The sequence below is a fragment of the Camponotus vicinus genome, unplaced genomic scaffold, assembly GCF_025532165.1.
Source record: "Camponotus vicinus isolate PSW18456_S1 unplaced genomic scaffold, iyCamVici1.0 SCAF_4, whole genome shotgun sequence".
NCBI classification, from domain to species: Eukaryota; Metazoa; Arthropoda; class Insecta; order Hymenoptera; family Formicidae; genus Camponotus; species Camponotus vicinus.
The window spans coordinates 16574977-16602005 of NW_028141976.1; the positions used below are offsets into that span (position 1 = coordinate 16574977).

At 31.9% G+C, this 27029-nt stretch overlaps 1 protein-coding gene across 2 annotated transcripts; it reads left to right on the forward strand.

Annotated features, from left to right (window-relative positions):
* The first annotated feature begins 3580 nt into the window (after window positions 1-3580).
* Wat (worker-enriched antennal transcript) lies at window positions 3581-26235 on the forward strand. 2 transcript variants are annotated; one of them, XM_083096825.1, is made up of 5 exons: window positions 3592-3610; window positions 3682-3936; window positions 15334-15460; window positions 19170-19268; window positions 24785-26235. In XM_083096825.1, the coding sequence occupies exons 2-5, from the start codon at window positions 3928-3930 to the stop codon at window positions 24808-24810; spliced, it is 261 nt and encodes an 86-aa protein (XP_082952951.1). In that variant the 5' UTR covers window positions 3592-3610; window positions 3682-3927; the 3' UTR covers window positions 24811-26235. The 2 variants fall into 2 exon arrangements, with proteins under 2 accessions (XP_082952950.1, XP_082952951.1); XM_083096824.1 differs by having other exon boundaries at window positions 3581-3936.
* Window positions 26236-27029: the final 794 nt, after the last annotated feature.

The following is a 27029-nucleotide window of genomic DNA, read 5'->3' on the forward strand; positions in this document are numbered from 1 at the left end:
ATATTTATTATTATGCGCATAACTGTGAGAATTAATTAGTGTGACACGTGGCATAGCAAGACAGCATAGAAATATTGGACAAAGCCTTATTTGCTATCCATGATGATCGGAAAATGAGTCTTCATAGCAAGAATATATTCTTTGATAAGCATATAAAATAGTCATATAGATATATCCTTGATAAAGATTACCGATTAAAATGTCATTATAGTGTTACTTATATAACAATGAAAAAACGAGAAAATTCTCCATCAAGTTAAGAATTAATATTACACTTATATATTTATGTTTATCTTTAGAATCTAACTGTTTTGGTAACAGTTTTAATAAATATACACACAGTATATCGATATTTTACTTTTTAGTTAGAGTTAACAGAAATTTAATTGATGTTTTCATTATCGAAGTAATTTATGTAAAACATTTTAAGGCTGCGACAAATGCAAATATATGCAAAATACTGTTGTAACGTAAGAAATAATTCTTATGGTAATTATAAAATATTAATAATTAATCTCTTTTGCAATTATGTTAAACTGTCGATGATATTACTGCTTCCGCGTATTCTGTCGTAAAATAGAATTGAGCGTGATCAAGTCGTGACCAACCCACAAATAAGATCGTGTAGATGATGTAGCTGGATTTCTGCATTCGTTCATGTTATATTAGATGCGTCAGATTATTCATGCATTCACGTGAATTAATAAGAAAATTGTCAATAAAAAAATTATTGCTCATTAAATTCTGCATAAATATTACAGTTTATTTTTCTTAATCATCTCTATCAACTGTTCTTTTCAATGGCCTTGTTATACTTTTATAAGTGTCATTCTAAAGTTCTCGTAATTGATTATACAATTTTACGACAATGCTTCGTTTCACAGTAATGAGCGTCCTCGATCGATTGATCGAGATTTTCTCTTCAGTCCGACTTAATTCGCTTGGTCAGGAAGCAGAACGATATCGAAACGAATTCGAAAATATATCCAAGGTCAACTCTATAAATGTAATTTAAATTGTTTTTTCTATTTCGCGAGAATTTATTTGTTTCTTCTATAACATTTATTAATTACAATGCTATAAGATGATCTTTCTATGCTTCAGATTTTCTAATACTTACAATACAACATTAATTACAAACAATGAAACGCATTGCTTGTATAGTGGTGTTTTATAGCTGCTCTTGCATGTTATATGTTATAAAATATCATAAATAATGTATAAAGATAATAGTAAAGATATTCTATATTATAATTAATATAACACATTGAAACTAACGCGAATCAAAACATCGATATCTTGGCATTATAAAATTCTATCTGTAGTAAACGAATTAATGGGAATCTATCGATATTTATTTAGCTATTTATATTGCCATTTTTCTCTTACAATATTAGAAATGTTTGCTGCGTTTTGAAAGGAGAAGTGAAAAGCACGAGAGAAAGGAAGGAAGCACGCGGGTAGGAAATGCATGTCGAAAGCGAAATATCCCCCTCGGGCGAGTGGCCTCGTTAATTAAACCGAATTTAGGCAACTGAGGGTCACAGTCAATCGTGCAAGGTTCAACTCGTGACTAGACACGGAGCCCGATCGGAAAGCATTTCTGGTTCGTCTTTCCTTGCACGATGTTGCGGTTAAAAGCACGCTAATTAGCGGGTTAAGGTTGAGCATTCCATTTTTAATGAAGGTCAAGAAACCGCGATCTTACGCGTGACGAGGACTACGCTGATGCTGCGCTGCGAGTACTTTCTCAACGCGAGCAAGATTGCAAGAATTGCTCGAAACGATCGCAACTTGCGACTACGATAAATGGGTCAGATACAGTTAGCGGTTTAGAACAGAGTGGTAATTAAATCGGCGCAGGCTATTGACGTTGATAGCTCTAACAAAGCTAATCATAAAGTATCTCGCATATACATATGTGGTATACGTCGTTTCGTTCAAAACCATAATTATGTATAATATTATAGTATCATGTTACAGAGATCATGTTCTCGTTCACGATTTCGAATGATCTCGACAGACGCAATAATCAGAATCTTTCTATTTCACGTGAAAACTACGTGCGTCATCGAGAAAAAAATTAAAATTAAACAACACACTATTTCCTTCTTCAACTTTAACGTAACATAAATTAAGATAGCAAAATAATATATTTTTGTGCATTATTTTTATAATATTAATACTGTTATTTGGAATGTGTCAAAGATATTTTTTTCCAAGGTAATCGGTTATGTTGGATTATGTAAAGAATAAGGATTAGATAAGTTTTTCCTTTCTAATAACGATTCGCGGATGTACTACTAGTCGATTACCCTATTATCGCAATTATTGTACGCACGAATGACACACATATGTGTGACGGGAATTTTTCCTGCATCGGAAGTCACGGCGTATCCTGCGAGAATAGTATATTACCATGTCTTCATAATCAGTCAATTACATGCAATCGAGCAATTAAATGCAGTACTATAATAATGATTGTAAAATCGGTAAATGCTTAAATATACTATAAATGCTAATTATGCGCTTGCGATCATATTCTAGTCCTCTGTGTTATATAAATCTGGTAAATAATTTAACCAATTGATTCAAACAGGATTCCTGTATAACTATTCCTATAAAATTTTATAATAATCTCAAGACTTTTATTATCAAATATGATTCAAAGGATTAATAGCACATGATTAATAATGTCATATTTGTAAGCAATTTTAACGTCTTTAATCTATCGTTTTAAAAATTTTGGACGTGCAGAGGGCGTTTAAATATTCGAGATAAGATTTGCATACTATGCATTATTCTGTAACAGTAGATGACGTCATAATGTTGCATTCACAGAATACAGATCCGGATTCCAAGCCGGGGCACGATGCGATAGCCATTGAGATGTAATGTTTAGAATGTAATGTTTAGATACGTTAAGTAGCCGCATGCATTATTTTGCCATAAAGGATTATGCCAGCTAATTTGCCATCTTTATGAGCAGCAAGAAAGAGCTTCTTTTTGTCGCAAAAAAAGAGAAGAATTGCGATTCAGTCGACATTAATCACAATTTGCATTGTTTTTTACTTTATTTTTCGTTGTTTCCGCAGACGTAATCGCAGATGATTCCTTCACATATGCAATATTTATTAAATATTTAATAAAACATTTATAATAAAATTATTATTTTTTATTTTTATTGCTTGTCAATGTTACTTTGCTAAGTGATGTTTGCTACGTGAAAAATCTTTTACTTTTATTCGATTCAAAGTACATTTCACGAATTTATATGTATATAAAAATATTCTGTGCCACTTTCTTCCTCCTTCCTTGTCGTGATTCACACTTCAAAAATAAAATATCGAATCGACTGTCTGTCTGCGAAATCTGGCTGCAATCTTTCTGCTGTTTCACTGCTGCCTATCCGCGGTATCCCCGCGAGGCGAAGGTCACCTTGACCATCACTGGCGCCCCTCGGAAGGGTAATGATTCGGGCGAGGGCGCAAGAAGAGGGGAACAGGGAGCCGGCCGCGGATGGCCTCCAACGGCGACATATAAGTTCCAGGAATGGTCCCCACCTGGAGTCAAACGGTCCTCTACGCCAGCAGAGACGGACAGCACTTGTGTGAGCCGCCGATCCGATCCGATTATCTAGGATTTACACCGTTACTTTGAGGAACCTTTATTCTACTTCAGACCCGCAAACAGTAGTAGGCGTTGCTTCCGGAGCCCCCTACCATCCGCGACCATCACACCGGGAACGTACCCCCGCGAGACACAGGTGGCACACCACCGTGCTCTGTTCCTAGGCTCTCGCCGACTAAGAGCCGACGAGAGTGCAACTGCAGTTGGCAGCCGACTTGTGCACGGTTCACGGGGAACGCGAAGAACGTGCTCGTTCCGTCTCGCGGTAGTTTCGGGAAGATCAAGAAAGAAAGAGAGATGAGACTCGTAAGTACATTGTGTCTGTGATATTTCACACGAAGATTAAAAGTGGAAATCGAGAAAAGACCGAAAAGTTATCTTTTCGAATCAAGAGTTTCTTTTGCTCTTCCATAGATAATATAAAAACGAGAATTATTTTGTTTTGAATTAATGAGATTCGTGAGAAACTAAGAGGGTTTGCTAAAAATTTTCTGATTGTAAAGTGCAGATCTTTATGAAAAAATAGAGCATGTAAAAGTATGTTGATTCTTACACATTGATGGTTTTTCTTTTATATTGATCACTTGTCATTATTAATTAAAGCATAATTTTATTTAGATAATTGCCTTGTGTTTTAGTATTCTATGGATCACATTTCTATGGTGTAATATTTCATTCTGATAAATTTTTGCGACGTCAAATTTCGTACTGAACTTTTTGCTTGAAGCGAAAGCGAATTTAGTATTCCCATATCAAATTCAAATTCCATTTTAGTTTCATTGTCCACATCCATAGTATCAGATTGAAATTAGAGAAAGGAGAGCAAATGAGAATTTTATTTACATCATTTCGAGATGTAAAAGCAAAAATATAGGTTTCTAACTATTCCGACTCGACTTTCTACGTTCTTATTTACTGAACCTTGCGTTCGATCATAAAACATACTTTTTTACGTTTTTTAGCTGTCGGTTCGTTTATAGCATCTGCTTGATAATTCTCATTGCAATTAAAATTGCGGAAGGAAATGAATTGCTCTGATTCAGGCAGTTAATTAGGCAAAATTAAAATGTTAACAATGTGTTGTCGCGATCTCATCATTGTCAGAATATAATGTTTCTATGTCATAATTATTCTAAATTTCGGGCTTTCGTAAATTAATTCTTAAAAGAAATAATAGCTAGATAATTTAAATTAAATTTTACTATAAATGATATGAATAATGGTTAATTTAATAATGGTTAATTTAATTTAAAAACAGAGATTTCAAATGTAGTTACTTAGAAGAAGAAACTATATTTGTAAATCGATTTTTTCTGTTATAAATATATCATTTAAAACTCGACATCATCAACTATTCATATTTATACTATAATGTTTTTTCCTTTTAATACATCTTTATGCGTATTAATCACAAATTATTAGATATGTAAATTGACGGAATAGATTAATTCGTTGTCATAAGGAAGAAGAGATAGTACATAGGGATAGTACCCCCCTGCGGCGAATGAAATCTGCAACCATGTGATACTTCATTCACGAGATTCTAGCCAGTGGTAAGACAGGTCTACGGCCTTGCCCCGGGCTGTGTACAATCGTTTGTTGGTGAACTGACATTATCTGACCGGCTTTAGATAGTTCACATATTATGTAACACGTAACAAGAGTGACGTGGCTGCTAAGAAGACGCTTGATGACTATATTTCGAAGAGATCAGTGATCTCTACAGAGTCTAATTCAAGATATATATGTCATAGAAAGAATGGAAACTAAAAATTAGGACGTCATTGTCGTTAATTCTTATATCAATGAATATATAACATTGTTGTGACATGAAAAAATCTGATAATTGATTCAACTTGTTATTCGCGTTAAATATTTTAATTTTAATTATGATTTAAGATTATTTATATTCACACACACATAACTTAAATTATGTCGTCCTCATACGATTCTTCGATTTATAAAAATTTCCTATTAATAATAAATAAAATGACGGGGTAATTAAATAATATAAAACAATATACAAATATTGATTGTGTGTGTGTGTTATCTAAAATTCGCTATGATTTATGCTGTGCTTATTTTCTTTTTGAAATATTACATATATTACACATACTATATCTTTCTCTCTTTATAATATAGCAAAAAAAAGAAAAAATAAATTAAATAAATCTGAACTTAAATTTGTAGAAAGTGTAACAACCCGTTACCGTCATGAGAGAGAATAATGCTATAATTAATATACTGATATTTTTAAATTATATTTAAAAAAGATTTGAAACATATATTTAAAAATAATCAATTTAACAATTTAATCAAATTGCATAACTATTTGATCTAATTAATAAACTTCTGAGTCACTAACACTTAGATCAAGAAACATCTCTGTCAAGTATCAAGTTTGATTCAAAACTGATTTGAAGTCATGTGCAGAGCAATAATGTTTTTTAATTACACAATATTTTCCAAGTATTATCTTCCCAACTAAATTTTGCGAGAAAGTCGCACTAATAATCTTGACTGGTTATGCAAACTATTAGTGAAAATTTCGTAACGACAAGAAATTCTGGTTTACCATACTGTAATTTTGCAGACACTGAATTTATCCTATAATTCGCGCGTCAAACTATGTGACATTAATAGTATCTTAGCAAGCGATTATTAGTACTGTTTATGCGCAAAATATTTCATTTGATTATTAATTGAAGATAATATCAACACTTTTGCGAAAATGTAGCTTCTGTACAACATTAAATAAAATAGAATCGTCGCGAAAAATATTTATATTAAATTTTTAATGGCTCTTATTCTCTCAATTTGTTTTAAATTTGTAATATATGCTTTTATTTGTTTAAATGCTCTCTTTATTTTTCAAACTTCTAACATCAAATAAGTTAATTAAATATTAAAATATTAAATAATTAAATATTAAAATGTTATATATATATATATATATATATATATATATATATATTACACGAATCGATATATATGATATTTTCATAGATAAATCTCTATCGAGACAAGTTTATTATAGGCATAACCGGAATGGATTTAGTCCTGGAATGGCATGCAGAAAGCCACAGTCGTGTCATTTTCTTCGCGATTTCACAAGTAGCTGTTGGCTTTAATAAACAAGAATGATATGCTTGGCTTAACGTAATTAGAATATGTATATTTTTATTTTATTATTATTTAGAATATGTTTATTATTATTTAGAATATGTATATTTTTATTTTATTATTATTAGAATATGTATATTATTTTATTATTAATTTTATTATTTTTTATTTTATTATTAATATTATTATTAATATTTTTCTCAAAGTACACAACAAATTTTGCCAAAAAATAGATTATAATATATTATTTTTTTATAAAGAACTATTCAATTTTTATAATATAATGAGAAAATTTATGGTTTAAAAATCTATTATTTCAAATTTTTTAATTTTATAAAGTTAAAATTTCTTTATTTATCTTTCTTATGAATTTATTGAGGAATTATCCGCATCTTGTTAGATGAAATTATTACAATTGCTTTCGATTTATTTTGATCGTAATCTTACGCATGCGACTGTATATCTAATAAAATTATATAAAGTATCGTTATTTCCTATTAATAGAGAGCAACATTTATTGAACAACGAAAAATCATAAATACTATTTTTGTAAGCTAAAATATAATGCCAATAAATTTATATATGCGTAAATCGATCATCGATCAAATTTCTTGACTTATAAGAATATATAAGAATCGATTTTAAAATGCTTGATATTATCAGGAAATTAGTTATGTTATCGAAAATATTTTATAGACACTGTTTTTTGTATCTTCTTAATGGTAAACGATCATATTATTGCTGATATATTATTATTGCATTAATGAAACATATAATCATTCAATATATATTTATAATTTGTATTTTATGCATAAAATAAAATAATCAGTAAATACTTCCTCATATGCATTTATATGCATATGTAATAAAAATATAATATATATATATTAAATAATATAATTAAAAATCTAATGATTTTATAATACATACTTTTTATTATAGTCTGTGTATAATACACTGAATATACACTGAATATAATTTTAATATAATTATTCTCTTTTATTTTCTTTTTGAAATATCGTGGTACAATATAATACAATATATTTTGTTATATACATTGACATTTGAATAGATGTCAATGATTACATATCTTACTAATTACCCAACTGTGACAATCACTGTGAGAATAATCTTTTACAATCTTTTCCACTTTCTTGAGTAAGCACTTCACATCAAGCGTTATCAAAAATCAATGTAACTGCAGCTAACATATAATGTATTAGAAATATTTACTTATGTTCCATGTTATATTTACCTAACGAGGAAAGGAAATTACTTTCTAGGAAGAGGAAATAAAAGTAGAAACAATAATGTATTTCTGATAAAATGGAAAGAAGTACTACTTATGCATAACATTTTTAACTGAGAAATTTTATGTTTTTTATCTTTATTTGTCTTTTTTATTAATTTTATTCATATTATTTTATAGTATTTTGACGCAAATTTAAAAAAAAATTCTTCTCTTTTCTGCAAATTTGTTAAATATACGTTTGAAATACTTTTTGTTTGTATGCATTTCAAATCTTTTTATTATGAACATACTTTCAACAGCTCTAATCCTTTCTTTGTAATAGCTGGCTTACTGCCAAGGGCGAGATCGTTGTAATATTAGCACAGAAGCAAACGTGCTTCTTCTGGAATGAATTTAGTGCGTATACTTTCACTTGGCAGCACTTTATATGATATGGTGTAAAAATGATGTGCTCTTGTAACTCTCGCTTACCGCGTTTTACATACAGATGCAATCAAAAGAATAAATGTTAATTAAATTCTCTTAATGGTTTAATTTTAATTATTTAGGGCAACTTTCCTAGCACTTTTAAATTTCGAATATAAGAAGTTGATTTTGAGAGAAAGAACAATAATATGTATTTTACTTTTTACACATACGCACATGCAAATTATTTTTAGTTCATGGAATTGCTTGTTTAAGTTATATCTTGTAAATTTCTCGGCTTTTTGCAACTACCATGAAATAATTTTATTACATGCAACAAATCGATTTTGCAAGAAAGAATGTCTTTCAACTCATGAAAGAAGCAAAGAAAGTGACGTTTATTTTCTTCTCTAAGGAAACATTGTTGTCGAGATGCATGCGTTGTCCGTAACGTGCAATTTTCTAACCATTTCAAGAATTGTAAGTTAAACAATGAATTCTCATAGTTGCTTTTTCACTTTCCTTTTCTCTTTTTGGCCATTATGATTAAGTTCGCAAAATTTACGTAATAATTGCAAATGTTTTCCGTAATATTGACTACAGTTTTGTTTCGCCATCGACTTTTGTGAAAGAGAGGAAATCATCGACCACATGTCCGTGTTAAAAGGAAATTTCATGCGGGCATAGAAAATCGCATTCGCGTTGACCGATTGCGGTATCGTTGGCGTAACGAATTTAATCACGACACGTTAGGCAAGTGCATGAATACTAAACAGTCTGTAATGTTACAAACCGCATCTCATAAACAGAACGATTTTCTTTTAAACTCAACATCCGCAGCCGAATTATGGTAGATTTCCGTGAACATTGGCATTGTTCAGATTTCGCACAAACGGTGCAATCTTACACGAAACGACATTATTATTAACTTTCGGATTGCTTCGAATAAACGAAGATAATTATACACACCTCGAATCGCGTAACTTAAAAGTAAAAAATTTTAAAAAAAGTAATAATTGGGATATGTAACTGTTTGATATTGAGAATCAGATGTAATTTCTCTTTCTGCGTGCTGAGATCAACGTTTCGAGTCGAATTCCCGTACATTTCCTCGAAATAAATTACGGCGGCATTACCAGGATTTATTCCAACTAGTGTGAAATTATGGAAAATTATACATTTGTATTTTTACGGTCCGCCATTAATTTTCAGACACACAAATGCATTAAATGAAAATGATTGTTCGTATTTTGGCTTAAAAATAAAAATTTCAATTATAGCAGAAAAATAATTAATTATCTCGTAATTTTTATTATTTTTGTGCTTCTATTGAAATACATAAATAATCTTGAAATTGCGATATTTTATTTTACAGCCTTATATGAAAAAATATGAAAAAACAAATTATGATTATGTTTATATTTAATATAAGTAAATTATCTTTATGTTTAATATGAGTTATGATTTTCCTGACATATTCAGGAAATAAACATATGTTTCTTTCATAATACTCATTAAAATGTAAATTAACATCATTATGGCAGACATTTCACTACAAGAAAAGTAATTTAACGAAATATTTATATTGCAATTTGTTATGTATAAATGCATTTCGGATGCACTGTACGAAAGATGATTCATAATTTTTAAATTATAAAACATCTTCCGTATTTTTTAATTCCGTTTTATAATTTTTTTCATAAAAAGTAGTAAAAGTAAACAATATATTACACAAATTATTATATTACACAATATATTACACAAATTATATAAACCTTTAAACTTTCTTTCTTCTCTCTCTCTCTTTCTTTCTTTATAATTTCTATTAAACTTCGACTATGTTTTATATTATTAATTATGTATTATAAATAATCGATAGTTCAACAATACATTGTATATTAATAACTGTCGATTATATATAAAAAACAGAGATTATAGAATAAGGAAGTGATTTCTAATTCCTACGATGATAAATGCATTAAGAGTTTTGTTATCGCAAATTATTTTGTAGCCAACATTTGTTTTAAATTTTTATCTATCAATGTGATTTTTGCTCTCTATATAGACACAATCTAATTACATCAATTAACATTAATGATGTAAAAGTTCTACATAGACAGGAATAAGTCGAGTACGGTCCGTTTCACTTCGATGTTAAATGCGGAAGTACGCCTATTAATGCGCGCGATATACATATATATACATGTATAATAAGTAATTTTAACCGTATATTCTCTAAGCGTTTAAGTATATTAGAGATTAACTTCTCTTTTTGCGATAATATATCAAGTAATTTTTTGGAGCAAGTAAAGAATCATTTATTCCATTGGCAGAAAACTGCAATAAACAAAAAATGTATTCATTTAATTAAATCTATAATCGCACACAAGTACGCGTTTTTAACTTAACAAATATCAAGTAACATATTTAATTAAAATTATTAATAAATCATTTAAAAAGTAATAAATTAATATGTATTGAGCAATCTTTATTTATATATATATTGCATTTATATGTGTTGTACACTATATAATCAATAAGAAATTTATTTTATTTTATTAGTAATAAAAATAAAAATATCTTTACAGTCAAATATTTAGCACTTACTATGATCTCGTTGATGTAATATTTGTGCAAAACAAATGCAAATTAGTGAAATTAATACCAGTCTATTATACCGGTTTGTCGAATTTTTATTGCAAGTTTTTCTACGGAAAAATCATAAATAAAAACTTAAGATTGAATAATTGGCACTGTGATGTTGTATAAATTGATACATTGATGTTGCATAAGTAAAATTAATAAGGCATTAAACTAATAACTTGATATTTCAAAATGATTTCAATTTTAATTGATTGATCTCTTATCGATTTACAGATAGGTTCAAGAAACATAGATCAGGAAATCGTTATTTAAATTATTATTTTCATAATAAGTAAAAAGAGATTTTCTAAATAGAATGAGAGAGAAATATCAACTGAAAGATAGTCTTTAATAAAAAAAAAACAGAAATTACAAATTTTAACGTTAATTAAGACTTTTTTCGCGTATAACACATGGTGATATAATAAATTAATATACCGCATAAAATCTTCGCAACGTGTCACGTGTGTGACATGTGCTCTAATATCTTTCGAAAAAATCATTTCTAATCCCATAAATATCGCGACAACGGGATGTGTGCGCACGCCTTGCATGAGTTATTATATCATAGATGATGAATATTCATCGATGTGTCATACGACAGAGACGCGGACAAAACAGCGCAATGAAATACCGCCCGCGTAATGAAACCGCTCCGTTGTCCGCCCGCATTACTCTGACACGTCGCATTTTTTTTTTCCTGAACGCGGGTAACGAACGCGCGGGTGCAACCTTTGAGCGGTGAACAATCGACGCGCGTGATTGCACCCATCGGTTGCACCGGTCGATCGTTACCGTCGCGGGCGATATCGATTCTCGCGACTCGTAAAACAAATTGCCGACCGAAGCGGTCTTTTCGCGAGCGCGAAATCGCGATTGCAATAAACCGCTGTGGTTTTTCCTCGCAATCATCTGCACACTCGCGGAGATATCTGGCCGACATAATCTCTCGGCGGTCACAGTCTTACGCACATGTGTGTCGCACTTTGTAGATTTCGTAGAAACGAAGGCGATGATGCCACCCGATGGCGTGGCTCTTTCTAAATTACATGTATTATTATTTCCTTGGGCTCGGCGCCACACTTCTCTCTCGATATTATCGTTGCATTGTCATTGAATTTCCGCTTGACTGACTAGTGTATCGCAATCGCGAGTCTGATCTTTTCTGTTCCACTCGAAGATTCTATTTCACTCTGTCGTGGAATTCCATTTCGACGTGCGAAAATAAAAGTGCGCTTTGCCTTCACCTTGTTTACGCGTGGTGTGAACGAGAGATGAAACTGCGGCAATGATAAATGCTACATTGAGATTGCACATAGTTGCACGCAATCAAGATTTTCTCTCGCTGTTATGCCTCGATTTTCATGTTTAATTTTGTTATGGCGTGACGTTATTAATAATAGCCGAAGGAACACGAAAAGTTTCCGAGAAAGATTTAATCATTAAAATTAAATTGCTTCAAAGAAAGAAATTAAAGTTATAACGAATGGATACAATTTATTATATGATTTGCCATAGTGTACGTCGTGTCTAATTGACTCTCACATAAAAACGAGAGGGAAATGTTTATGTTTGATATAAATTCGTACGTATATAATTTGACATGTCACACGCATATTATATCTAATCTTTCTAGTCTTTTTAACCTTCATTTAACGACTTCTGCGTGGCTACTTCGTTTTCATAGGTCGCGAGATCAATGCTATTGTATGTCTAATGAACAAAGTGAATTATGCTTGAGACACGCGACCGCGCACGATAAGAATCGGAAACAAGAAAGCGTGCCTCTCGCTCTGCGAGAAAAAGAATTGTAAATGATGGAACGCGCGTTTATGCTCTTTTAAAGGATATTATTAAGTAAAAGCCGCTGTCAATCTGCAGTTCTTGCAACCGAGCCGAGGTATTAATCTATCTTTCCGCTTTCGTATTCATTCTCAGCGATATAGTCATCCATATAGTCCAATAACATCCGAACTCATTTATTGCAAGATTTTCAATCCGTCAATTATGCTCCGATGCAACATTATTGCATTACGCTTTTAAGATAATAATCTACATTTGGAATTAGACACGAGTGTGAAACGAGCCGCGTACATTATTAGAAAATTGGTAATAAATCGTGACCACGTGTCTCCGCTACTTTTCCATCATAATTTTCTTATTAAGTGGATAAATCGTGGTTATAAAAAAATATCGTTGCAGTTAAATCCTGGATTTCTGGAGTCGATTTATCAGATTAAAATCTCATCCGAAAGTCATAACGTAACAGGAATTGTCGGTCTCGAGTTTCCTGTTCGAATATTAAATGCGAATGCCGTATCTACTTGCATACAATCAACAAACTTTCAATTGAGAAACCTTTCGCGTGCGCACTCATGGTATTCGAATTTTAAACATAACCATCGAGCGCATTCGCCTTGACATTGCGCCGGTAAGAGAAAATCGCGCAAAAAGAGGCGGAAAGTGGCCGTGGCGGCGACTCACCTTGCCTTTGATATAGAGATCTCGCGGACAAATTAACTCTCTAGCAGCAAACTGGTATTGCACTTCGTTCCGACGGTTAAGATAACCTTTACCCACGATTGCTCCAAGAACCAGCTTCGTAATTGCGAGGTACGGTGTCCTTCGACGCGTCTGACGATACCTCGAGTGTCGTCAAGAGATTCGTAAATCGGCTGTAATGATTTCATCAGGCTTTACGTAACAAGAATGATCTTGAGGGAAGAAGAAATTAGGTCCGAAGATTCTATCCCATTGCTCCACCTTTCTCGAGTTTGCGCAAGAAGGACGAAATTTATGCGATAACGGATTTTCGAAGCAAATGCGATTTGCGTCATGCGAATCTAACTAATCCTTTCTGTAGCTTTCTTCAGTGGTTTAATTGTGACAGAATTCCTTTTACATTACACACACTGGTTTGATTGTGACAGAATTCTTTTTACACAGACATTATACAAACTGAAAGGCAAGAGAGCGAAAGACCGAGATTAAACACGAAATGATTATTTCAGTCATAATATCTAAAATTGATAAATCACAAATTATAAGGATTGTTGCTGTCGAGAGCAAAATTATTATTAATAAAAAGTAAATAAAGTCACGTTACGTGAATTTTTCGCTGTATTTAATATCATTATTTATGGATTTAAAATCTTTGTGTCAAAACTTAATTTTTTGATTCTTTGAGTGTCGAACAGTTTTTGATAAAATGTGAATATTGATAAATGTATCTGCCTCTAAATATTCCAGGTATTTAGAGAGAAATATCGTTATGGAGTCGTAAATTTCTTTGGCTTATAGTGAAAATTGTGGTAAGCGATCGATTAATCATAAAAATTGTCATGCACTTTCGTCACAGACGATATAACTTCAAAGATCGGAAAGTGCGTGGTCAGATGTGCGTTAGATTGCAGGAAGAAAGATAATTCCGATGTTTTACGCGCAATTTTCAACGCACGACTGTGTACAACATTTCTATCGGCTCTTAAAGCCTATCTTGATAATTTAAAGTTTATCACTCGCTATCATTACGCAGCTAGTGTCATTATTTAACATCTGACAGGTCTACCTGAGTCTTTAATATAAAATAGCGATAATTACCATAATAACGGTCATTTTTGGACAGTTGTAATGCGGATAAAATTATCCTCGCTATGATTTGATCGCTCGTTTACGGTACGCAAAGCACGTTTCGTCAGACAGCTGTTGCTACATGAGAATCCAAATGATTAGAGACTACGTGAAAATACTCTTACTTTGTTATAATTAATAGCCGACAATTTATATATGTGAAATAAGTGAGATACGTTCTTTATATCTATCTTTCATTCGGATCTATGTAAATCACCGGTATAGTCTCTGAACGTGTGAATGCTCATTGAGAAAGATTATTTCTCAATTAAACGTCCTGTGCTAATATCGTGTACTTGTGTAGAAACCTTTTTGTAAACGAGGCGTTGTCCTACTTTGTAATATAGTTTAAAAGTATAAGATTAAATCTTTGAGACCTATTTTTTTGAATCCATACATTACATTTCCTTTTCGCAACAATTTTCACAATACGTGTTCTACAATTTATAAATTAAAACTCTTGTTATCTTATTGTGTTTGTGTTGTCACAGATATATTATTCTTTTTATGAAAATCTTTTAATTTAGAAACTTGTAAAGAAAAATCTAATTTTAAATTTATCGAGACACACACTCTTGAAAATTAATATAATCTTTAGAAAGTATTCCTTGTATCTATATGAGAATTTATGAACAAACTTTTACTTGCAGATAATTCTAGTCCCATTTATCATGGCTATTCTGACGGGAGTCTCGGCGCAGAATTTCAGGCATTTCTTCGGGGGATTTAGCCCTTATATCCAGGCCGCAGTAATGAGAGATCCGAGATCGAATAGAGGTAAGTTATTTAAAGAACAGTGACAATATGACAATAACAGTTATTTTATGCTACATAAAGCTTAAGCTTAAAATATTAAAATAATTTATAATTTTAAAATTATAATATAATTTTAAAATTATATTAACATGGAATTTTTATATTATATTTATCTTTTAAAAAATTATTTTTGAATATATCATTATTAATGATATAACTAGCAATAATTTTAGAAGAATTTAGATTAATGTAATATAATCATTATTAAGATTTTATTTATGATATAAAGTTGTAAACTACAATCCAAATATAGAGATTTCTGGTGTAACTTTTCTAGTTTTCTGAGGTAACCTTTGCACTTTTATAAGCGTGCAGCTATATCAATTTGCATAATTCGAAGACGATTTGTCGCTATATTATTAGTGGGACTGCACATTTGCTACGAAACAATTACGCTTTCCTTTTTTATTTGTACGCTGTTATTAGACTTTTCAAAGTGGTCGTTGAAGTTTACGATATGCTTCGGAAGCATTCTCCTTGTATATCCTCTATGTTATCAGGAAGCTGAAAATCGTGCAATTACGATAATTTGTTATTATGTTTGAACTATTTGCATACGCCATCAAGAACCGGCCTTGTTTCATGTGCAAAATAAAGATAGACATTCAGACATTGCTCTCTTAGAATTCCACAATCGTTGGAAAGTTCTTCCTTAATGTAAAATATCTCTTGGAAACGAATTTTCATTTATTAGAATTATCGAAAAATGAAATAAATTATAATTGTACTTATACTGTTTCATACATTATTAATCTAAAATCTTGCAAAAAATTAGAATTATACGACAATATACAACTTTTGTTTGAGCATATAATCTCGCAATAAAATATTATTTACTATATTTATTATTTTTTTTATTATTTTAAATCATATAAATCTTAATTTAATTTTGGAATTGACGTAATTAACATACAATGATAAACTAAAGATTGAAAACTTAAAATTATTGTAATCCTAAAAATTTATTTAACAGTTTGAATAATTTTAATTAGAAATTCAGCAGATAAAATTGATAAAAAAATTACACGGAAATATTTTAGAGAATTAATTGTTACAGTTCTCATTATTGTATCGCGTTTGTTTATATAACATTTTGTACAAGACTCATAATCTAACGACTGTTTTTATGACGGTTAAATTCGCTCAACCGTAAAGATCCAAGATATAAAAGGAATGCTCTTGGTAAAGTCGTATAATCAGACGATTGATTGCAAGAGAAGAACGAGACCGAATTGAATTGTAGAGTTTCGCAGTTAATATAGAACCTATATCTTGCTTAGACGGTATGAAACTTTTACCGGAACAGCGAGACTAACTAGAAATTTACTTGTATACGTGTATGCATGTAACGGAAGGAAAAGCTAATGTTTATGTATCGTGAGCATCGTGAATTATGATAAAATGTTTAATAACGTAGTGCACCGTAGACCATCTGGCTTCTGTCAATTATATTCCTGTATTGGATATAATTGACAATTAATAAATGGTAACATGTTTATAGAAAATATTGACACGAATTTTATAATGTATTATAAAATATGATTTATGGAAATAGAAATTACTTTACGCTAAAATTTATTCTAACATAATAAATTTATAAACATATAAATTTAACATGATATTCTAAAAATATTGCAATGTCTGTATCTGACGTTGCAATACATTCCTCGACTCCTAGTTGATTGAACTACATGTTATTTAAACTATGCGTAAACACTATTGCACGAGCAGGATATTCGATCTTTGTAACTAGTTCCAGTATTATTATGCGCATAACAGCATTGGTATGAGTGTCAAGTTCAAATTCAAGTATGATAAATAATATGGTATACTACGTGTCTGACGAAATCCTCAACAAGTAGCCTAAGTCATATAAATCACAATTTAACTCAGCCAACGCAAATGCTAACGCTCAAGTCGTATACGCGATCGAAATCCTAATAGAAGGTATTATTTTGCTGTTACTGTCTATCCTATAATATACATGCTCCTTATTTAGCTCATGCATTTTAAATTCTTGTAGTCAAACGTCAAAAATTTTGAAATGTGTACATTATATCGCACTTTATAAACGATTAACGCTTTCGACAATCCTTTCGACAATCTATCTTGCGTTCATATTTTTTATTATATCAAGGTTATTGCTGACAAGAAGTCTGCAATCATCGGGATAACATCAGAGGTCTACATCAGTCAAATAAATTGTCCGTTTTCCTACTGCTAAATATTCATAACGATTACGCATTGAAGGTGCGGTTAGCTCGCGTATTTTATTACTACGCGTATTTTATTACTTCATTATAAATAATGAAGAGGAAAAAACGCGAAAACTGGTATTTGTTACATCCATATGTTACATCGCTGAAATAATTATTTTAATAAATTTAAATGTATCTAAATAAAGATAATATCTTTATATATACAATATTGCAGTAAATTGATTAGTATAATACACGAAGAAAACTTCCTGGTATTAGAAAGGATTTTCACTACTCCTCTGTAGATAAATTCAACTTTCTTTTAATGAACGACATAACAATGTGATGCTATTATTAAATGCGCTTTATTGAATAATCTAAAATACACGATAAATAAAAGCAATTTGAAAGTAATTTTCACTTATAAGGTTACTGCTTTTGAAGCAGTTCCTCTTTAAAATTACTTTTAACCGTTGGTAAAACTTTTATGTGCCATTAAAATAATAGCTGCCGTCAGTTTTGAAAAATATTAAACGAATAAACGAATAAAAAATGAATTTAATTGATGCGAGCATATTATAATAATTATTGATGAACATTATATATTAATATTAAAATACATTAATATAATATGTATGCAATTATATTTATATATAAATAATATTATAAACATATTATTTTATTAAATTTATTACTATTATATATTATATTATTATATATTATATATATATATATATATATTATTTTATATTTATATTTTTCTAACAATACAGTATATATAAAAAAAGATATTTCTATTACGCGAATAAAAGTAATTAAACTTTTGTGAAGTTAATTAAAATTTTCTCAATATTTAATGTGTTAATGATACTTTATTTTTTACTGTGTGACGTGTGTATCAATGCATCAATGACCATAAGACTAATAATAATCTTTGTGATTGATCCAAGAATTCAATCAATTTTTCTCAATCTTATTAAACAGTTTTGATAAGACTCTAATAGATTTTCTATATCACTATTTATTGTATTACACAACACACATATAAATATTGTTTAATATATCTACGGATTATCAAGTTTATTAAAGACGAATATCTACAATAATCATGCTATTGTATTACTATTTGATTATAATTCGTTGATTGATGATATATAGTCTCAAAACAATAGTTAGGACTTTCCAATGAAAATTATGCTGAAAATATCATGTATTTTTTTATATAATTTAATATATAATTTAATTTAATAATATATAATTTAATAATATATAATTTAACATATAATTTAATATATTCTCTTAAGATCTTACATACATATTCATTGACAGAAAATGCAAAAATAAAATAAAGCTTACATTTTTTTTGATATCATGACAAACAATCGTGATAACGATTACAGCTTCTACAAGAAGATTGTGAGAATACATTTAATTGTTGTTAATGTTTACGTATATGATTTTTTTTTCCGTAGGTCCAGTATTATTCCCACCTGGGCCGCCACCTAACTCAGCTGACAGCAGTGGTGTCATCGTGGGCGCGAGCGGATATGGATTTGTGCCACCCTCCGCAGGTAATTCGTACACCAGGTTCTGAGAATCGAAAGATTCGGAGAAGCATTTAAAAAAAAGAAAAAGATACAAGAAGGTTCGGGAAAGGAAAGGGATCGGTGATGGAATACGAGTCGGCGAGCCTTCATATGACCAATCCCTGCATGTTAAATAATTTAAAGAGCCGAAAGGTAACAGAATGAGATGAAAGGAAAAAGAAAGGGAGAAAGAGAGAATATCTCTCATCACGTAATACCTCGTTCACCTCTCTGCACCCAACTTATATATAAGCACTATTTATTTTGTCACCCACAAAATAAGTCAATGATACACCCACAATCTTCTCTCAAACTTTAATTCTATTTTAATTCTATTTTAATTCTATTTTAATTCTATTTTTTTCTCAAGATCGTCGTGCATGTACAACAATTGTTGTTTACAAATCGTTCGAAGAGACACATAAAGCTAATAATACGCATATTAATATTTCAAAATAATAACATCACGTAATAAAAGAATATCTATGATACTAATATCAAGTAAGGGGTTTTAGTTATTATATAAATTTGTCGCGAAAAAAATGCGTTTAAATGCGTATAAATGTATATAATAACATTGCTGGTTTATTCACATCACCGAACTTGATACGTTAACATTGATAATATAATGAAATTCAATGTGATATCAAATTGTGTAAATGCAATATTGCATTTTAATATACTACAATTAAACGAAATATATTAAAACAATAAACGTGATATTTCTTTCATTGTAAAAAAATTGCGTGACTATTCGAACAATCTTTATAATTGTTAAGAATATTATAATATATATAAATGCACTGTAACTTAATAAAAAAAAATCTAGCAAAGCTGACGTACGCATAACCCTTGTACAAATTTCGATCTCTTCCTTTATATGTTATATAACGATAAAAAAATTGATTTATTAAAAATTTAAAATATATATGTAATTCCGACCATCGTATCGAATACACAGAATTGAGTTCAGATTGGCAAACTGTAGAAATCATTTCCCCATTACCTTTATCATTATGTTCTCGCGAAGGTCGACTTTGTTACTTTTTCTGACGTCCGATCCTTGAATCTTGACAAGTACGTCATTTTGCGAATGTACTAATGATATCCCATCGTTCAGTGTTCAAGAATAATAATCAGTTTTTCTCCTTTTACATTCTCGAGAAACTGTACGTGGGGATAGCATTACAATGGACGGATGCAATTGCGAGCATGCTAAGCTTTAACTTCGATATCTCGTTCTCTATTTTACGATTCCCATTGAATTGGACGATTGCGATTTCGGGATCGCAAACCGCGACAACGAGACGCAATACTAATACGTGGTACGCGGGTTCTTTAGTCACTCTAGTAACGTGCACCACAGCATATCTCCGTCAGCATGCCAGAAATGCACACTAGCAAATAGATAACATAATATCCTGAAAATTGCAGGTAAGTCTATAAAATATATATTTTAATATCTAATATGAATATATATTTTTTGTTATAATTGGGGGATTTCATAAATATCCAATAAACATTTCCGCTGACATAATCTATAATTACATGGTGACGATGAACGTAAATTATTATTATTGTTTTTAAAGATGAAAACTTTCGCTAGATCTTGATCTTATTAACCTTGGCATCCAACATTCCATTTATCATCACTCGTTTGCTCGAAACAAAGCGAAATCGGATTCACAAATTCGAGATATTCGATTCACAAGCCTAGATATATTGTGAGAGAACCATAGAATACACATAGATTTCCTCGTATACACATAGATTTTCTTGCGTAATCGGCTTCTCGATTTCCGTGACCGTAATACAGACAGCATGTCTCTTCCGGTAATTTAAGCGTACTCGCGGCTTTCATTTTTTCGCGCCGTCCTTCGCACCTGCTTTCGACCGTTATCGAAATAGACTCATCAAAAGGCGTAACGAGAAACATCATGAGAGGAAGCAAGAGGAAAAAAAATGATTGCCACAAGAGGAAAGGAGCGTGAGGTGGAACTTGGTACTTCCTTCTTCCGCGAACGCAGCTGGATACCGGTTTTCTCGCGCGATGAATCTTCAGCCTTGGAACACGCTCGAAGCGTCCGCGACGGTCCAGTGAAAGCGATTTCGATGCTACGTGGCCTCGTGTGTGGCTTAAACCCGTTTAACGCGTAACCTTACTTAAGTTGCTCCATTGCGTGTAACAGGTGTTACGAGGTCGACAAGGTTGCTTTTTTGGTCAGCGACCAGCGTTACACGAGTGCTGGTGGAGAGAGAGAGACCGAAGAGCGAAGATCAATGCTCCCTGCTCTCGTCTTTGACCCGACCGAATCAGACTTGACGGTCATGCGCGGTCAAGTTCGATCAACTTATTTTATCGTCCGCGCGAATCACGTCCTTTCTCCTTTAATTCTAAAGAAAGGAATTACGATATCAAACGAGAAACGCAATTTTTCGATCGTTCTTTGATTTAAACAATTTTTTTAACATAAGCGAAAGTCGATATGCGTAAAGATAAAATATGTAAAGGTATGTATCTTAATTGAAGAAATTATGTAACGTTCATGTTACAGCTTATTGAAGAATTTCGCCAACAAATGTTTATCGAATAACAAAATGATTGCAAAAGCCCATAATTCAGTACTACATTAGTAACCATAAAATTTTAAGTCTCTCCCTGCGACAGATGTTATGACATCCTCGATGGAGACGACGATTTTAGTCACGAATTCGTAACCGACTGTCTCCTGGAAAGATCAATATTATTCGAGAACCTCAGGTAGTCAAGTTTGTAATCATCGACGAAAGGAGTAAGAACTCTTTCGATTGAGTAATATGTGCGTCTGCGAAATTCAATGCAAAAAACGGAGAAAGAACGTAACCGCGCAATGCATAATGCGTGGGCACGTTATTGCAATAAAGGCTCGATTCGCAATAAAAAAAGCTTTATTCCCATAAGCTGATATATACTTCTGTCGACAATAATTGCCCAATTTGACGAGAACTAGTTGTGATGAACAACAAAGGTTCATAAATTACTTGTACTGAATAACTCCTTGTTTTAGAAATTTGTTGTCTTGTGCGAAAGATTAAATGCAAATACATATCCACTAAATATCATGCAACGTTATGTGATGCGTAGATTCCTATAACTCTATAAAAATTAACGAGAGATTATTACTAATGATATTAAAACTCGAGTACGACGCAGAAAAAGTGAATGGTAAGCGAATAAATTCCTCTGGATGAAGAAACGCGAGGCGGATATCGAGGGAGGACCTGTACACCTCGCATTTTATAACACTTTGCACTCGTTAATACACGCAACTCGACGCGAAACAGGAATCTCGGCAATCGGGCCATGATTAATGGTGTAGCGCATTAAGGGCAAGAAACGTTAAGCCTGAAAGTAAGACTTGAGGTTGTAGTTAGGGTAGCAGCTTTATCGGGACAATTTTGAAGATTAACCAGCCCGTTAGCAGATAACGAGTGTAAAGTATGATTTAATTCTCTGGTGGAGGAGAAGTTAAGGCGCTGAGAATCGTTGAAACACGTGCTAATCGGGTTGATAAAACCGAAAAAGTAAGATTGATGCAATTCGCATGCGAGCCGTTTTCATGAATAATTCCTGCAATAATTTTCATTTCTAAAACTCGAGAGATATTCGTGATAAAAACGAGTGCGTGTGAATATCCTTGTCTGCGTATCCTTACACGAACTCTGTAAATCTTGCGCAGCTAAACAAATAAAATGAAAAGTGGAAAGATTCTAGAATCAAACGATCATTCGTTTCCCTTAATAGTAATTAAACCCGACGATCTGCATTTAATTATGTAACGCACAAAAACTGACGACCCCTCCGGACGTCCTTGACAGAAATTTATCTGGGGGTTGAAAGAAGGAGGGAGCGTGAAAAACGAATTTTCTCCAAAACTCGTCGCCAGTATTCCCATGTGGGAACAAACTCTCGTAACTTAACGATGTCTCTGTTAAGTACTTTTTCACGGGACATTAATTTAGAACTTGAATGAAAAGACCTCGCACGACTGCGTTAAAAAGTTTTATAGCGACTCGATATAAAAGTAGTGGTTTAATATATTCGATCAAGCAGGTGCAAATAATGTCGATATTATACCGACAATGCAACGTACTATTTTAAGAAGTGCATGTTATTTGCAAGATATTTATCACTTTGCCATTGATTATTATATTCATTATGTATTAAATAAATTAAATGTATTTTATAGAGCAGCATTTTACATTGCATTTTTTATAGAGCAAATATTTCAACGTCTTTGGACAATAAATGTTATAATAAATCTTAATATATAAATAAAACTTACAAATCATACAAAAATTGCAAATATAACGTTTAATACGTAAAATTGTATAATTTGCATAACGTTTATAATCTTTTAATATAAAATCAACGGCATTTTCTAAATATCAGCAATATAACGAGGGGAAGCAAAATACGCGCTTCGATCATGCAATTCATTTTAAAACCGGATTCGCTCACCGCCATTTACCGACGATTATTTCGGAACACTACCATTCGTTGTTAGGACGTTTAAATTGACTTTAATCAGAACTGGCAGACTCTTTTCGATCCCCTAATGGCTTCCATTCGAATTCCTCGTTCGTTTCGCGGTCGACTTTATTATCGACACTGCGTACAATCTTGCTAACGCACACGCATGCTATGTGTGAAAGTGAGAGAGAAAGAGAGAGAATTGAGAGAGCACCAGGGGACCGGAAAAGCAAGCACCTACTAATCAAAGGGTGGAAACGAAGGGGATGGGGTCAGTCGCTACTATAGCGGGTGACGAGACAAGGTGACGAGGGTCTTATAATTAGCAGCTTTGAAGTGGTATTACCTCTCGCTACTCATTAGCGACGTTCAAATGCTCTGAGCATTAGCACTTCGAACGAGGCTTTCGGCGATAGCAATGGCAAATGGAAATCATACGGACTGTTGAACGGATCTGATGAATCTCGCGCTGATAAATTTAAGAACTCTCGATGATAGTCGCGCAAGAATATCGAAAGATAAAAGAAATGAGAGAAACGCCAGAAAAAAGAGAGAGAAGGAGAGATAATTTGATTGCGCAAGGAAAATCGAGAAAGTTTAAAAGCGATTTTACCGCGACAATGACGAAGAATCTGGCGGAATCTCCCGGCGTAAGCATCCCGAGCGCGAAAGTGCAAGCAGTTGGCAGAAGCAAAAGTTAATCTCTTCCTTGCTTCCTTGCAGTTTTGCAAGCGGAACAAGAGATGAATAGAATAGTTTCTTTGAATCTGTATAATTACAGTTTAAGATCAATTGCAAATCCCTTAATATATTATATGAAATATATCCGCGCGATAAATTTATAAGGAATAAATTTTGTCTAAATATATTCAATAGATTATTTTTTAAATATTTTTCGATTATTCTGTTATCACTTTAAATGTCATTTTAATATCAATCCAAATGCTTAAAAATGTTTAAGAATCGATTTTTCATTTTTATGTTGCAGGTTACGTCACTTATTTATATTACTAAACGTCGAACGATAGCAAAAGGATGACAATTTAAAGAAGTTCAAGATTTGGGACGTCACGGCTCACAGATTTTAATTAAAATAATTGTGGTAAATTCATAGATCAGCGATTACGCGATGATACGTAGCCATTAAAAGAAGGACGAGTCTAGAGTAATTTAACAATAGCTTTCCTATTCATGATTAGAGGCGTGAGAATACTTCCATCTCTTAACTCCTTGCTGGATTACATAAAGTTCTCAAGATAAGAGAAACTATTAGTGCAATACAAATAGAATAATGTAAGTATGTCAGGATGCAATAAAGAATTTCAAATGAACCGTTTCTTCTCAAAGCATAATGAATAACAAGTATTAACGCAAAAAGTGAAAATTTTACGAAACAGCATACAGTAAACGAAATCCATATTTTCTTATCTCTTTAATTAAAGGTTATTTAAAATCAATCTATTATAAACGGCATCAATATTGAAATTGATATTATGCTCTCCACTTGGTCTAACGCCGCGATAATCCCGTATAAGGCAACAAGAACATCCGTTATGCATATAATGAAGTCTACGAAAGTACAAGTCGTATTTTATGGTGCATTATATTACGGGTACTCGCGCCTTTGCGTGGTAATAACGTTAAGGCGTGTACAAATAATAGCAAGCAGAAAGCATTGTGTACGACAGTGCAATCCTAGAACAAAGCGAGCGACACTGAATTGCGATCCGCTCCGGTATTACAGTTGAGATATTCGTAAAAACAAGATCGGTAAATATAAGCGGGTCCGCGCTCCGCTGAATTTATAAAATCACTAAAACCAGTGGTAGGTTTTACCTACTGGTAAGTTATTTATTGCAACTGCAATGGCGATTTAATTAAGTGTAGATAGCCTTTTTTGGGGCGAATAGCCGTAATGCGATCCCAAGACCGATCCGTGTTCAAAATGTTACCGCTGTACAGCACGATACAGTTTGACAAGTAATACGTAACGTTGCATGTAAATATAGTATACCTTATGGTGCAGAGTAAGAGAGAAATGGACAGAAGTCGCGAATCTCTCTATGAGAAGCTATTGCATTTGATTCCGTGATCTAATCGCGATTTTTTTTTTAATAAGATAACATTTTACACATTTTATATTTTTTAATTGAGATAATGTTTCACTTATCACGTTCTCGATTAATTTAAACTGGCATTCGCCAGATTTAATCGCGCGGTGCACACTAGCGAATAATATGTAAATTCGCAACTTTATTGATCTATGACGCCAAAAATGTCATACTTAGAAAGCGTCCTAGATATAATTCCCGTTTGTACAATTTTCTGGAGACATATAAATATGGCCGATCTTAGGAAATTTTTGTAAGAATTTTTGTAAGAAACATGTAAATATATTATGTAATCTATAAGAGTGGAATAAAAAACTGGCTCTGCCTATATATCGTATTCACTTTATTACCCTTTACCCATAATTACAAATTTTACATATGCATATCTTGTAAAATAAATTAAAATGCATTTAAAAATACTTGACTAAATTTCTGTACATTTTTCAATAAAAATTAGTCAATTGCGATAAATTTCTATTGTAGACAAGCATTAATAATTGTTTGACGACAATTTTACCGCGCAAAGAGTCTAAATATTCCGAAATAGCAAACCTTTCAGTTTCTCAAGTAGATCTCGTTTAAGAATGAAATTTGCCAATAAAATGATAACACGATAGGCAGCCCTCTTATCCGCGACGAAATCTGTGGTGCACGACGCTCGCACGACGACGATAATTACTATTGGCGCTGTGTAACATCGTGCTCGTGTATTGGTAATTACGAAAGTTTCCTGCAACTATTTTAACGCGCTCGAAATATTCAAACACACATACCTTCAACTATACGTAGACTCTCACTCGATCTTTGCGGACGGAGAAACTGTGTCTTATAATATATAACGAAAGTCGAGTCTGTATCGTGCATTAATAACTCGGGAAAAACACGAATATTAATCTTAGCAGTTACAAGCAAAATGGAAAATAGAAATAAGCGGAACTATTTATATATTCACGATTAAGGTTAAAATAAATTGTTAACTAAATAATTATCCATGTAAAATAACGGTCTAAAATAATTCGTGTTGTATGATTATTCGTAATCTTATATCTCAAAATTGAAGCAGGCAGTTGTAAATACTCAAATTATTTAGATTCTTTGAAATATAAACTCATTACCATTATA